This window comes from Mus musculus, chromosome 7, assembly GCF_000001635.26.
Source record: "Mus musculus strain C57BL/6J chromosome 7, GRCm38.p6 C57BL/6J".
Lineage (NCBI taxonomy): Eukaryota > Metazoa > Chordata > Mammalia > Rodentia > Muridae > Mus > Mus musculus.
In genome coordinates, this window is record NC_000073.6 from 6,504,574 (window position 1) to 6,521,014 (window position 16,441).

Genomic DNA, 16,441 nt, shown 5'->3' on the forward strand with positions numbered 1-16,441 from the left:
TCATTCATAAATGATGAAGAGTCTAGGTGAGAGGTTTCTCACTTACCATGGGAAAAATTTGGGAAGAGCATTTCGACAAAGGAAAAGTGCAATGGGAATAGTCTGAGGGTGTAGGGAACTGCCTTACAGAAAACCTGCTTCATCTTCTACCAAATTCCTTCCACTTAAGAGTTTTAGCTGCCCACCTGTTGTCTTCTTCAAGGAAACACTCAAAAATTCTCTCAAATATTTCATCTGCTTAAAGTTGCATTTGTGTGTGTTCATGCACCATGGCTCATGAGTGGAGGCCAGAGGATAGCTTGTAAGACTCAGTTATCTCCTACCATGTGGATCCTGGGAATCTAACAGGCTGTCCTATTTGGAGGTAAGTTCCTTTACTTTTAAAACTGTGTCATCAGCCCAATTCAAGCATTTCTCATGGACAAAACATCCATGGTCCTCCCTGAATGATCCCTGCTTTGCACACCATCATGTGGCCCCACCACGGGAGAGATAGAACAAATTTAACTTGCCATTCTCTCCTAGGCCAACTGAAGTCAATGCTCTAAAAAATCTAGCCTCCAGATTTTGTCCTCAGTGTCCTACATGGTAGACAATTGACAATTCTTGGTCCAATTTTTCTGCCTGTGAAGATAAACTATTTCACCCTCTCTTCCCCTCTCTCCTCTCCTCTCCATTTCCTTCCCTCTCCTCTCCTCTCCTCTCCATTTCCTTCCCTCTCCTCTCCTCTCCTCTCCTCTCCTCTCCTCTCCTCTCCTCTCCTCTCCTCTCCTCTCCTCTCCTCTCCCCTCCCCTCCCCTCCCCTCCCCTCCCCTCCCCTCCCCTCCCCTCCCTTCCCTTCCCACCCCTTCCCACCCCTGTGTATAGATTTGTCAGTCTGGGATCTTCATCTTTGTTTTCTTTTCCCTCTCCTCCTTCCCTTTATTTCTCTTATGTATATATTTGTTTCATTTTATGCCTTGTTAGGATAAACAATTATACTACCCAAATACTCAAGTCAGTATTTCCTTATCTTTTGCACTCAGTTAAACACTTACTCAACCAGGTTCTTAGAACTATGGTAACTATGGCTTCTGTCAACATCCTCACACAAGGACATATGTGTCTTGGTAAACATCAGACATACTCATTACCTCACCATTTTTACCAATGGTTTAGCCTCAGACAAATCCTGTGTCTTCGCAGAGCTGATCCTTTCTTAGTAGAATCAAGATGGATTTTTATATGAGTCCCAGAGTCCCAGTTCCTTACTAGAAATTGTTCCACTTTCCCAGCTCATCACAGAGATCACAGAGCAAGCCCAACTTGCCTCCTCAGCCCCTCAGCCCAGCACAGTGGCTAGTACAACAACTGCATTGTACAAGACCAAGAGAGTTAATATTTCACCCCTAGCAGAGGAGCTAAAGGTAATTGATGATGCAGAGGGAGCAAGACTCATTTTTTTTTTTTTGCACAGGTGTTGGAGTGCTCATTGTTAGGTTGCCCATGTCCCAATTGATGATCCCACAGAGAACATGTGGGCAGCACTAATTGCATGTAGTAGGCTACAAAATAAAGATGGGATGCTGGTAGGGACAGATGTGTTATGGGGAGACAGGATGAGCTGGAGGGAAAGAGTAAGGCTAGATATGACACAGATATGTTAGTTCTTTAAAGTCTCTGTAGAAGGACAGTTGCTGGTGTGGCATTATGGCCCAGTGGTGGCATGCTTCCCTGGCATGCATAAGTTTCTAAGTTCAATCCTCAGCATCATGCAAAAGAAAGACAATGTGATTTCTTATTGGAAGCTGAGGTTCTGATATTATTAACTTGCCAAGTGCAAGGGTGTACAGAGAACTCTCAATAAGTGAATGTCAAATCTCTGCCTTATGTTTGATCTCTCTCTTTTTTTGTTTAGTTTGTAGTGTTTTCCCAAATATTTTATCTTTTGATATGAACAGATTTTTGTTATAGACACCATGAAGCTGAGATTCATCATAGTGTCAGGTCTCAATTTCAGAGATATTATATAGGACCTGTGATTTTGGTCAACAGACACCTAACCAAATGTAGCTATGTCCCATGCACATTTTTCTAAGCAATAGGGATATCATCACTTATTCTAATGAATTTATTGGAGGAAAAATCAAAGTCCAGCTATATGAATGACAGATATGAAGTGCAGATCAACGTGAGTCCCGGAAAATGATGCCTATTATTGGTTCCCATCAAGGATGCCTCAGTGCTAAGCTTTAACTCTAGGCCATGGAGCTGTCTTCGAGCTTCTTGAGCTTGGGTCTGGAGTGTTTATTACAAGATTGAACAGAAGACTTGCTGATTTGTCATCAACAAGACGTGCTTCTGAAGGTGGAGCTTCCACCAACCTGGTGGAACCCTTGGCTTTTCTCTGAGAAGCCTTTTGCCCTCCTTAAGCTCTTTCTCCATTCCTGGCCTTCCACTGATCTCTTTGTCTACCCACATTGCTTCTTCATGAATCCCTTTCTGTTCTACCATCCATAACTGTTTGCTTCAAATGCAATGATATATCATTAGAAATGCATTACTAGCTGCTGAGCTAAGTCAATAGCTTCTGGGTCCAAAAGTCACACATAAGTGGCAAACATCAACAAGTAAGAACATTCTTTGCATGATTCAGTCTATTTAGAGATGAAAGGGGTTTTATGATAGATCCTCTAGAGTTCCAGGATCTAGGGCCATGAAGAATACTGTTAAGGCAAGATTTAAAGCCACCACGTTTTTTTCTAGTTGTCTGGTGAATCAGAAAGTTTTCAGAAATTAGAATTGGAGACATGGAGATATGTTTTATCTTAAGGTTATACACAGAGTATTAAGAATCAGGACCTAATTCTGACCCTGGTATGAACAGATGTTGCTTTCATCCTTCTAATTATTATAGATAAAACTGAGGACAGATCTCAAGAGAAGGTAGAATCTCAACTGATATATGTTGGTCTTTAATTCTACGAACACTGAGGGGCCAGGTGTATGGAGGCATGAAAGAACCTGAATTTTAGCTAAAGGTGTTTGAAGAATTTGAAACAATGTGTTTCTGGGAAGCTTCTTATTCTATTTAGTACTTTGTGCATGTTCTTGGGGGGGGTCATCCATGTTATATAACATGAGTGGATTCTTTGAGATGGTAGACCACTCGTGGAAGAGTCAGAGGTTGTGAAGTGAGACCAACATGCACAAACATGATATTTCTCCACGGATAATTCTAGTGTGCAAAATCCACTCAATCCATCTATGTCAGATCTACTTAACCATCTGTCTGTCTTTCCATACATCCACTGATCCATCCTATCTTTCTATTTATGTTTCTATGTACCTATGTATGTATGTATGTATGTATTTATGTATCTTCATCATCTATCATCTAGCAATCTTATATACCAAACATCTACCTTTTATCCACCTATCCTATACTTTATATATCATCTATGTATCCCATAATTTAGCTAATCTATTTGTCTATCTACCTACCTATTTTTCTATCATCTATCTATCAACTCTCTATTTCATTAGGTATCCACACACTCATCTTCTAGTACCTATGTATCTCATATCTATTCTCTATACTTCTATCATCTATTTATTAAATATATATCAATACATCCATCATTTATCGCTCATATGTGCATGTGTCAATATCTATCTATATATTGAGATGAAACTACTATTTCTGAGGATTAAGCTGTTTGGTATCTCTAAAGTGCTTAGAACCTGTAATTTGGACCTGATATCTTAGTTACAGTCAGAAAGAAAAAGATTTGTTTCTGCTGTTCTTTAATTTCACCCACAAAGAATAACACTGGGTCTTCATACCTGATAGTTGATGGTAGACAGGTATTGATCCTTTCTGGTTGATTCTGACCGCGGAGGAGGCTCTGATACTTATGTAAATTCAGCTTTTGCCTAGAGACAGAGATGCCAAAGGATGAAACTGTTAGATCTGCCTTGAAATGTACACACACACACACACACACACACACACACACACACACACACAGAGAGAGAGAGAGAGAGAGAGAGAGAGAGACAGACAGACAGACAGACAGACAGACAGACTTTGCCTCTTTGAGGGCTTTTGCCTCTACTCTGTTTTGAGCTCTTGAAGTTGCTGAATGAACTTCCCGCACTATGAGAAGGCACAGCCATGTGAACTTAAGCCAGAGCTTTGAACCCTAGAGATCTCTATGGTCTCTGTGGATTGGGAAAGAGTTGAGAGGAAAGCCTCTCACTTATGCTCTGTAGAAACTGAAGAGGATGGACAGAGGAAAGAGAGTTTCTTTGTCACCCTCAGTTCACATCAATGTACATTAATGGTGTTTTCCTAAATTTCAGGCCCTGCTCTTGATACTGATTGGTCTGATGACCATATGAGAGAAAAAACTAGTTGACAAGAGGCTTAAAATGCTGCTTACTGAAAGCATGTCTGTTACATACAGCCACAGCATCAGTGTTTACAGTAGCCAGAGGTAGAAGAAACTAGATTTCCTTTGAGAGCAACACAAATGTAATATTGTTTCTCCTTAAAGAAGGAAAGAATTCTTACGTTACAACATGGATGTACCTTGAAGGCATTGTATCAAATGAGATAGTCCCAGAAAGACCAGTAGGGTCTGGAGAGATGGCTCAGAGGTTAAAATTTCAGAGAGCCTGAGTCCAGTTCCTAGTACTCACGTGGTGGCTCACAACCATCTGTAACTTCAGTTCTGGTGAATCTAATGCTATCTTCTCACCTCTACAGGCACTGCACATATATGGTGCAAAGGCATACAGGCAAGAAAACATTCACATACATTAAAAATACCTTTAAGACATCAATATCCTAGCAATATCATCAAATTCTAAGTGAAAATAAATTTCTCTTTCTCTCTTTCTTTTGAGGAAGATGGGGCAAGTTTTGTTTATTTTTAAGATTTGTTTACTTTATGTATATAACTACACTGTCACTTTCTTCAGACACAGCAGAAGAGGGCATCTGATCCCATTACAGGTGGTTGTGAGCCACCATGTGGTTGCTGGGAATTGAACTCAGGATTTCTGGAAGAGCAGTCAATGCTCTTAACCACTGAGCCATCTCTTCAGCCCCCTTTCTTGATTTTTTTAAAGACAGGATTTCTCTGTGTAGTTTTTACTATCCTGGAACTCATTCTATAGACCAGGTTGGTCTTGAACTCACAGAGGTCTGCCCACTTCTATCTCCTGAGTGCTGGGATTAAAGGGGTAAACCACCACTGACTGGCAAATTTTTCTTTTAAAAATATGTTTTTATGTATTCTGTGAAATTCTATGTATTTTGATCATGTTCATACCAATTTACCCCTCCAACTCCTCCTGTCCTCCACCCAACATTTTCATATACTGAGAGTCTGAAAATTATTTATATTTAACTACGTTCTCCTGAAGGCAAAAACCACACAGTTCATGGCAACCAAGGAAAAAATTCCACAAGTATATTTATAGAACTTTTCATAATGCACTATTTATTCCTCCTGTTTTCCATTACTTTTATTTTATTTTAGAATATCTTTTGTTTATTCTTTGACAATTCTGTACATGTATACAATGCATATGTATTATATACATTCACCTCAACTTCTCCCTTCCACTTCCTCCAGACATGTTCTCTTTCCACCCTTGTTTCCTCTCTATTCTTTTAAAATGCATGGAGTCTAATTTGTGCTGCCTGCTGAAATGTGAACTAATTATGCTAGCTTGAACTTTTGCAGGTAACTGCAGCTTCACTGAGTTCTCATGTCCAAAGACAACATTTCACAGCCCTCTTCCTCATCCTTCATCTTTTACATCCTACCATGTTTCTTCCATACAATTCACTAATCTTGAAGTCAGGTCACTTTTTGTCTTTATGTGTAACCTAGAATGCTTGTGCAAAGCCCTCTGCATACTTTATCCTTAATCATATGTGCACTAGTGAGAAAAAGTGTATGGACTCCTGTCAGAAATTTAAAAGGGGGCCCAGGGGAAGAGAGGGAGGAAAGACCCACACCCTGCCAGAGTTTTACCTATTCTCTGGTTAGGCGTGCGTGGGAGGGCTGCCATACACTTTCCACTCAGCTCCGGGTGGGTATACAAGCCTTTGACCCACTCTTGGGGGGTGGGGGCAAGCCAAGGGGCAGCCCTACCTGGGAGTCCCAGAGCTACTTTCCTAAAGCCCAGGGGTTATAGGAGAGAGGGATGAGGGAAGAGAGGTTCCCAACACCATCGAGAGTGAGCACATTGGATCTTGACTGGTGCACAAGAAGATCTTCCATCAGGAGATTAGAAACAGTTCATTAGGAGAAAGCCTATCCCATCCTCCAAGCACAGTGAGCCTTGATGAGCAGAGACATTCTATGGTTTTAGAGCTTTATTATAGAAAGGCAGGGAGAAAGAGAGAAGGGAGAACGAGAGAGAGAGAGAGAGAGAGAGAGAGAGAGAGAGAGAGAGAGAGAGAGAGAGAGAGAGAGGCTAGAGAGAAAGAGAGTAATAGGGAGAGAGGAGAGGAGAGGAGAGGAGAGAAGAGGAGAGAGGAGAGAGGAGAGAGGAGGGAGGAGGGAGGAGGGAGGAGGGAGGAGGGAGGAGGGAGGAGGGAGGAGAGAGGAGAGGAGAAGACAGAGAGGAGAGAGGAGTGAGAGAAGTGAGAGGTAAGAGAGAGACCAGTATGAGAGAGGGCAGGAGGGGCCTGACAACCTCTTTTTATGGTCTTTACTGTTGCTAGGTAACTGGGGAGGAGTCTAGCCTGAAGGTCAGAAGCTTGGGTCATTGCCTACATGACTTCTAGCCATGCTTCTCTTGTGGGGGCTGGGGGGCGGGAGCGGTAATTTAGGCAGGAGCCAGAGTTCCAGGAGCATGAGGGAATGCCTACCATGTCATGTAGGTGAATTATGACCATTCTGGGGTTCAGACCTCAGCTTGACTGGAGACCAGCCTGTCTGTGCATAGCCCAATTCCCCACAGACTCCTGAAGAATATATTCATGATACAACAGGTTATTTTTTTTCTTCTGATGGAATATGGTCTACCCTTTAAAAGTTAAACTGAAGATCACAATATTTAAAAAATATTTATTACCTCTTTATGTCTCTACCCAAACAGTTCTGACTTCTTATGCCCCTCTGTACAAAACATAGCTACCACACGAGAGGATCCCTGAGAGTGGGCACTACATGAAGCCAATATTCCTCTCATCCAAGTACTAACCAGGCCCAACTTTGTCACACAGTGGCAAGCCACACAGTGGGCTCATAGGTGGTCATTTTCTGAGGACATAAGAATATTACTGAGGATTACAGAATATTACAGAATATGAAAGCTATTGATCTCGATAGCTTTAAAAGTCAGCTGTACTTTTTTTTTTTATAGAAGCTGTACACTTTGACTGATTAAGCTGATTTTAACCACCAAAGTAAATGTCTGTGACCTTTCCTTTCTCTCAGGATCACTGAGAAGACAAAAACGGTGTATGTAAATGTCACTCAGCTCAGTGTAAGTTAAATTATCTTCCAATGGGATCATTTTTATCATTACATGTATGTGGTTATTAAGCATAAACTTTTGAAAACTAAATTAGCCAAGACATTTAACATGTTGTCATGAACACTAATGCTGAATAGATTCTCAAATAAACTAGATCTCCATCATGTTTGAAATATTGAGTCTATGGCCATACCACCCTGAATATGCCCTATCTTGTCTGATCTCGGAAGCTATGCAAGGTTGGGTCTAGTTAGTACTTGATGAGAGAAATATTGGCTTCATGTAGTGCCCACCCTCAGGGCTCTTCTCATGTGGTAGCTATTCTGTTTTGTACAGAAGGGCATAATATTAAACAATTGTTTAAGTATTATAGTGCTGTGATGGTTTGAATGATAAATGTCTCATACTCTTTGGCATTTGCATATTCTGTCCCCAGCTGATGATCCTGTTTGGGAAAGTTTAGGAGACATGGCCTTGCTGAAGGGGGTGTGACACTGGGGTTGGGCTTTGAGGTGACATTCCCAGGTCACACTCACTCTGCTTTCAGCTTGCGGTTCTAGGTGTTAAGTGGCTAGCTTTTGGCTCCACTGTGGTAATATGGACTCAACCCTCTGAAACCATTAGCATAAATACTGTTTCTTCAATAAGCTGTGTTGATCATGGTGCTTTATCACAGCAACAGAAAAGTAAGTATCTTAAGTGCCCATGGTGGACCACAATCTTCCAAACAGCGTGAACCACCTCTACTTCTTCAGGGCTAATTTTGTGCTCTGTAAACAGGAAGGAATGGACAGGAGCTCAACGGCCTCTATGATGTCTAACACCCAGGGTTACTGTAGTGACATAAAGGCAGGGAGTATAAAATGTGCATCCTAGATGATGATGGTGGTGATTCAAAGTCAATACACACTGGGTTATTGTAATGGTGCTTTGATACTAGTGCCATGTGCATGGACATCTTTATTTTAACTCAGCCCAGAGATGTTTAGCCCAGAAGGTTATGCAATTTCCCAAACAAAACCCTTCAATTTGCTATGTAGTAACAGCAATGTTGCCAAAATTACTACAGTCACCATTGTCATGAGTATCACCACCACCACCTCCACCACCATCATCATCATCACCACCATCACCATCATTCCCTCTCAAGTCCTAGGCTAGTTGTTAGTGCTAAATTCAGGAGTCATTCCAAGAGATAGGAAACTCAACCCAGACAAGCTTTAGTAGAAATGAATTTATTTGTTCACAAAGGGGAGTAGATCAAACTTCAGGTAAGATTAGATCCAGGAATTCATCAGTCAATAGGACTTCTAGTTTTGATTTTCTTTTGTTGACTCTCTTATCAAAAAAAAAAATGATAAAACCCCTCCAGCCGGACAATGGTGGCGTACGCCTTTAATCCCAGCACTTGGGAGGCAGAGACAGGTGGATTTCTGAGTTTGAGGACAGCCTGGGCTACAGAGTAGTTCCAGGACATCCAGGGCTACACAGAGAAACCCTGTCTTGAAAAAACAAAAAACAAAACAAAACAAAAAAGCCAAACAACCAAAAACAAAACAAAACAAAACAAACAAACAAACAAACAAACACCCTCATGCTTTTTTGTTAAAATGACTTATTTTTATTTTTGTTTATGTATGTGTATATATTTATGTAAGGGAACATGCATGTAATAAAATGCAAATTAAGACAATAGAAAATAAAGAAAAAATCTGAAAAAGAAATATCGAGATCTGGCTTTCTGAAGGTTGCTTTGTTAATGTCTCCAGTTCCTCAATTCCTCTATGAAGGTTATAAACTTAGATGAAACTTTAGCCTCCTTCATATAAAGGCTGAGAGTTATCGGCTGCCTCTTGATTTTAAATCTCCCCATAGGGTTTGGATTGTCTTGCAATTCCTCATTCCTCATGCAATTGGGTCTACCCTCTTACATTTCAGCTACTGTAATGAAAAGCCATTCCTGCTCTTGGGTCTCAAGAGACGTATATGAACCAAAGCATCTTCAGCTGAATCATACTAACATTGATCAACATCCATTTGCATGAGCAAAATTAGCCCATGTCAAAAATATCACCCAAGTGGGTCCAGCCTCAATTACTTAACACTCAGCTTATTGAAAGTGAATGAGAATAAGTTGCAGGCTTTATGACACTAAATTTTAAGATGGTGTGTTACATGTCATTCTTGCCGAAGATGCTAGCTAGTGCACTCTAGTTGGCTAAGTGGATTCATTTGCCTACCTTTATTTAAAATAATCCTGATCAGAATTTGCTGTTCTGCATTCTCTTAGGTAGAGAAATGGCATGGGTTTCCTAGAAGAAAGTCAGGGTGTTAAGCCACACTGGGAAAGTGGGCCTCAATAATTATCTGACGCTGAAAGCTGGCAGAGGAGAGAGTTCATTCATGGAGTCTGGACTCTTAGCGTCCACAGCATACACGCCCAAAGGCAGCCTTGACCTCCTTGTTCCGCAGGCTGTAGATGAGGGGGTTAAGCATAGGGGTCACCATGGTGTATGACAGCGACACCACTTGCTTGCTCTCTGGAGAGTAGCTGGCCTTGGGGCGCAAGTGGATGACCCCTGTTGTGCCATAGAACAGAATTACCACTATGAGATGGGAGGCGCAGGTGGACAGGGCCTTGTGGCGCCCAGAGGCCGATGGCATCCTAAGGACAGCAACCAGAATCATCACATAGGATGTGGCTATGAGACAGAAGGGAACCATGATGACGAGGACGGTGGCCACAAACACATTGGCCTCGAAAACTCTGGTGTCTGCACACACCAGGCTCAGCAGAGGTGCTATGTCACAAAAGAAGTGTCGGATGCCACGTGGCCCACAGAAGGGGAAGTTAAAGAGCCAGATGGTGAAGACGAGTGCCACAGGGATTCCCGCCAGCCAGCAGGTAGTAGCTAGCAGGTAGCACAGCTGCGGGCTCATGATGGCGCCATAGCGCAGTGGCCTGCAGATGGCCAGAAAGCGATCCCAGGCCATGACCATGAGAAGGAAGCACTCAGATGTGACACAGGACAGCACAAGGAGCAGCTGCAGGGCACAGCTCGTGGGGGACACCCCACGTCCAGGCTGCAGCAGGGTCACCAGCAGGCGGGGTGCCACGTCCAGTGAGAAGCAGATCTCTACCAGCGCCAGTTGGCGCAGGAAGAAGTACATGGGCGTGCGGAGGCCGAAGTCCAGGCTGGTGAGCAAGACGATGAGCGAGTTCCCTGACATTGTGAGCAGGAAGGCTGCCAGGAAGAGCGCTGCAAGCATCGGGCGTAGTGAGGGCACGTGTGCAAAACCCAGCAGCACGAACTCCAGCTCGCGTGCTCGGCTCTGATTGGCCCAGGGTGGCGCTTCCCAGAAGGGTGGCATGGGCCCAGGATTCGCAGGTACTGTGTTTAAGGACCAGGGAGGAACCCTATGGAGTGCTGAGGGAGGAGAAGATGAAGTGAGAACTGTGGCCTGTAGGTTCAATCTCCTATAGTCAAAGGAAAGTCTATCCAAATGCAAATCAACCCCCCTGACAACCGAGGTCTTTAAAACCATCTCAGTTAACCCGTGGGATAAAGGGAGTGACCTCATGTGCTGACCTAACTCCTCTCTGTTTCCCTGGTTTATGTTCTACAGATCTCCTCCAGCAGATGAACACGGCCTCAGAGTCTTTGCACTGTTCATTCTCTGTCCTCCAACCACTCTTCCCATGTCAGTTCATAAGGATGGCTACGTGTGCCGGTTCTTGGTTACATCTCCATACACATGTCCCTTTAGTCTCCAACAGGTTCTTACAATCCTCAACACCTACCATTCTTCCCCCACGCCCCAGCATGGCATCCCCAGGGCCCTTGCCTTTACATAGCCCTGTTCCCTCTGTATGTTGACACTGTTAGACTGTTCTCAGTCTCCAGGTATATAGTAAAATGTCATCTTCAAGGTTGTCAAGATGGCTCAGAGAATAAAGGAGCTTGCCACTAAGCTGGAAGACCTGAGTTCAATTCTCAGTATCTACACCGTGGAAGTGAAGAGCCAACCCCTGTAAGATGCTCTCTGACATCACATGGCACATGCATTCACTTACTCCCACATCCCTTCACGTATTACTAGATAACACTTTCTGAGGGCCTATAACTTGGTGGCCAGAATAAAACAAGCAGCCCCCCTTTCTACTATTTATACTTTCTGACTGTAGTTGTAATTGAACAAATACTAGATGAAATTTACCTCCTAGTCAACTAAGTCTACTCACCCTGTGACCTGTGAGCGCCATGGGTCATGACGCTTCATCTTCAGCTCAGGGGATTGTCCTTCACTAAATCCTGCCAAAATTTGTCTCTCAGACAGGTTTTGTGAAAAACCAATTTTGAGTAAGCTATATGGACTTTCTGAGGCTGGAGAGGTGGCTCAGTGGCACAGTGCTTGCTACACATGCAGGAAGATGAAAGTTTAAATCCTCATCACATAAAAGCAGGTGCTGCCTCTGTAAGCCCCAGTGTGAATCATAGGGGATGTGGTACAGAGGCAGTAGGACCTTAGGGCTGCTTAACAGCCAGAGTCTGGCTGAAACAGGGGGGTCCACATGCAGTGACAGACCCTGTCTTAGAAAATAAGGTAGAGGATTGGAGCGATGGTGAGGTGGGAGAGAGCTTGCTGTGAGAACCTGGGGAGCTGTGTTCAAATCTCTAGCATCCATGTAAAAGCCACCTATGGCTTTATATGCTCATAACTACAGTGCTGGGGGAAGGGAACAGAGACAAGGGCACCATGGGAGCTCTCTGGGCAATCAGCGTAGTTGAAATGGCAAGCTTTTGGTTCACTGGGGGGCTGTGTCTTAAAGAAGTGGGGCAGAGAATGAGAAGACACAGTGCCCTCCTCTGGCGTCTTCATGAGTGCTCATGAACACGATGTTCACCCATGTGCATGCTATACGTATGTATATCTAAACATTCTGAAAATGAGAATAAAGAAGGGAACAGTGAGTGAAGACACCAGCACTAACCTCTGGCCTCTACGTTCTAATGTGCAGGCAAGTATACCTCTACCTGCACATACTACAGTAGCCCCCCCGCCCCACACACATGTGCACACGCGCGCACGCATGCACGCGCACACACACACACACACTGGAGGGGCTTGTGCACTGTATATTCAGATACTGACTTCTGTGTAGATCTAGTTGTAGTCTCGACATGGGCATTGTCATGAAGAATCTCCTGTATCAATGTGGTGTAAAGAATGCTTCCCAGTTACCTCTGATGGTTAATAAAAGCTGAACAGCAAATGTCTGTGCAGAGAAGAGAGGAAAGCTGGACTTCTGATCACAGGTTGGGGTCAGAGGGAGGAGAACCAGGAAAAAAGTTCACTATTAGTAGGTGAGGGTCCAGGAGCAAAAGGGCCACACAAGAGGTAGAAGAGGAGGAGGAGGAAGGGGAGGAGGAGAGGAGGAGAGGAGGAGAGGAGGAGAGGAGGAGAGGAGGAGAGGAGGAGAGGAGGAGAGGAGGAGGACACCATAAGGTTAAGCACAAGAAGGAATTACGAAGGGAGTTCTCCATGAGGACAGACAGCTATAGCGAGTGAGACAAGGTGAAACTAAATGTAAGTAACTCTGGGTATGTAGCTGAGAAGTAGCTACATAGCATAGAGGGTGAGGGATATCTGCTCAGTTATTGTGCTTAAAGTCTGTTGGTAGGTCTCAATCTCAATTATTTGGGAGTTAGCTAGGTCAGAAAAAACTGCCACCTTTAAACTTCATCCTACACACACACACACACACACACACACACACACACGTCAGAGACTGGGTCATGTTCAAATATATCCAAAGTCATCAGAGACTTCAAAGCACTCCTTTTAATACTCATTGCATGAAAAAAATCAAGCTTACTTGTCTCATCATGACATCCACATTTTCTTTGGGAACACCTTCCAAATTCATCTATCCATCCATCCATTCATCCATCCATCCATCCATCCATCCACCCACCCACCCACCCACCCATCCATCCATCCATCCATCCATCCATCCATCCATCCATCATTCATTCATTCATGCATTCATTCAATCCAGACGGCAATTTTGAGTTGATACTGTAACCAGATACTGTAGCAAAAACTGATGTTGGATCCAAGTTTTAAATGGAAAAGTGAGACCTGTTCCTCAACTTCTAATGCTTGGGCAGACAGAGGGGCACCTTTCTTCAGAAGGGGGGTGCGCGCAGAAGGGTATTATAGAGTGACATTCTAGCCGGTTCTATGTGTAGGCTCTACATGTAGCATCAGACATTTCCACAGCTGTATGTGTTGCATGTGTATCTCTTTGCTTTTCTTACACAATGTCCCCGGAACCTAAGACAATGCCTGGCTCATTAAAAGTGAAGAATCAATATTTACCAGATAGCTGAACAACTTTACCTTGAAACTCACAAGTACTCTTTTGAGCATCTGAAGACAGCCAGTGTTTTCATGCTCCTTTTCCTTAGAACATATTTATAATTTCCCACACATTCACACTTGCTTTTCTTTCTTTCTTTTTTTTTTTTTTTTTTTTTGCTGCATGCTGGCTTCTCACACTCAACTTAGTGGTAAATGCTGGTCCCACCTTCTTCACATAGGCCTGCAATTAAGCCAGTCCCAGACCATGGCTGTGCAGTACCACATCTAGAAGTGATGTCTATCATGAATGAAACTGTGAGGTGGCCTGGTGGGTTCGAGGGCTTGGCTTGCATGTTCAATTCCCAGTAGTGAATTCATATTGAGCCATAAGTGGTTCAATGACCCCAGGAATGGGGTGGGGAACATAGACAGGCAGATTGCCAGAACTTGCTGCCATCTATCATAGCACAAAAGGACTGGTTCAGTGCTACAAGGTCCTAAGGTGGGGAGAAAAAAAGATACTCTATTCCAGTGGCTCCTACCCTGTGGGTCTCAATTCCTCTAGAGTTGAACAACCCTTTCACAGGGGATGTGAAAGACCATCTGCATATTGTGTTTGCATTATAGGAGCAGATATGTCTTAAGAATGTGGCAGAAGAAAGTTAAACACAGACTGACATCTTTTTCAACTCTGAGAGGAAAGTGATGCTTTTAACAGCCTCTCTAATGACATGGTTGGTTGACTGTAGCTCAGAGCTCTACATTCAAGATTTTCTATCTAACAGACTTGGGCTCCCAGGCCTAAAAAATAAAATGGAATTTTATAAAAACACACTCTGCGCTACTAGTGGATACCATCTCCACGTCAACCCCCTCAGCATAGGTAACAGTCACCTTTCACATAATGAGCATTGCAAGCTCATAACTGACATTTCTTCCTGTCTCCTTGACACCTGCAATCCATTTAAAAAAATCATATTCACCTAAATGATGAGTGAATACATTGTGTGTGTGTGTGTGTGTGTGAGAGAGAGAGAGAGAGAGAGAGGCAGACAGAGAGAGACACAGACACACAGACTGAAAGATTCCAGGGGGTGGGAAGGAAGAAGGAGTCCATGAGACTTCCCTGCTGGGTTGTGGAGAAAGCAATTGGGTTTAGGGACTGGAGCTCAGATGCAGGGCTCAGTGTAAGGGTGAGTATTTGAACCTCTGAAGTATGGTGAGTTTCCAGGCAACAATGCTTCAGCTAATCCACAACAATCAGAGAGAATTAGCTTCTCTGTGCCCTCCTCTATAAAACTATGAATAGCTACGCCAATCCCAAAGTTTGTGGCTGCCATATGGGGAAACAGAAAAGTAAAATAAGTTTTCTGGAGCAAAAGTGTAGCTGTGAGCTCAGGATGCCCAGCTACAGACAAGCACTATCACGTGCTGCCTGAGTAAGTCACTCAATAAGCCATTCAATGTCAGCTCTGTCCATTCCCCGGTGTACTTTCCCAAACCACACGGAATGCTCAAATGGATACACAGGATGCCCAAATCCCCACTTACCTGGTGGAAATGGTGAGTCTTGATGCTGGGACCTTTGTCCTAGATTCCCTGCTGTTTGTGGCAGAGCTCAGATGTGGCTGGTTCAGATATGGGATTCCTCCTTCCGCAGCCATGCGATGGAAAGTAAACAAGAAGTTCCACACCTCTAAATACTCGTTCCATCACAAAGAAACCAGGACATCATTGTTTTGAAGAAGAAGACAGACGTACCTTATTTTGGCAGCGTGATGTCTGCAGTTAATGGAGGTTATGTTGTATCTTGATAAGAAGTTGACTCTTAAATCCATGACTCACAGGTGGAGGCAACTATGTCAGCTGAAGGCTGTGTTAGCTTGGTTATAGCAGTCATCACACAAAGTATTCATATGTGAAATATTGCCCTAATGAAAACTCACTGGAGAGTGGGAAGGGGGAGGGATGATGGAAGGGAGGAAAGAAGGAAGGAGAGGAGGGAGGAATGAAGGAAGGAGAGAGTGAAGGAAGGAAGAAAGCAAAGAAGGCAGGGAGAGAGGAAGGAAGGGAAAGATGAAGGAAGAGTGGCGAGGGAAGAAGGGAGGGAGAGCAGAAGAGAGGGAGGTGGGAACATGTAAAGGAAACTAGGTAGGAAGAGGAAGGGAAGTGAATCTAATGGGGACAGAAGAGTGCAACTGGGTGTTTTAAGTACATTATATACATGTATGAAGATGTCATAATGAGATGTTATTTTGTATCACTTCATCAGAGATGAATGAAAGTCTTCCAAGATCTCAGAACAATTTCCATGAATAGAAATGACAGAGTCTGATGTAGTTCAGGTTGACTCCAAAGTCATCGTGTAGCAAAGGATGACAAAACTTGTGGTCTTCCTGCCAGATTTTTAAAAGTCAGGTTGCACACCTTAAATATATGCAATTTAAAATTTCCAACTACACAGTAACATTTTGAAGGACAGAACACAGGCCTGCCTCACATGGTGGGGAGATCCTAAGAAGACCACCAAGAGTCTCTCCTGCACCTGCTGGAAGATTTGAAGAATCTGCTGGGCACAAGCCAGACAGCTTGA

The 16,441-nt window shown here is 43.5% G+C and overlaps 1 protein-coding gene across 2 annotated transcripts; it reads right to left on the minus strand.

The window, feature by feature from the left end:
* Positions 1-9,625: 9,625 nt before the first annotated feature.
* Olfr1349 (olfactory receptor 1349) lies at positions 9,626-15,782 on the minus strand. Of its 2 annotated transcripts, XM_006540023.2 has the most exons (2): positions 15,400-15,782; positions 9,626-10,910 (listed from the first exon to the last, which is right to left on the minus strand). In XM_006540023.2, exon 2 carries the CDS (start codon positions 10,852-10,854, stop codon positions 9,901-9,903), a length of 954 nt encoding a protein of 317 aa, XP_006540086.1. In that variant the 5' UTR covers positions 10,855-10,910; positions 15,400-15,782; the 3' UTR covers positions 9,626-9,900. The 2 variants fall into 2 exon arrangements, with proteins under 2 accessions (XP_006540086.1, NP_997019.1); NM_207136.1 differs by lacking the exon at positions 15,400-15,782 and having other exon boundaries at positions 9,901-10,854.
* Between the last annotated feature and the right edge of the window lie 659 nt (positions 15,783-16,441).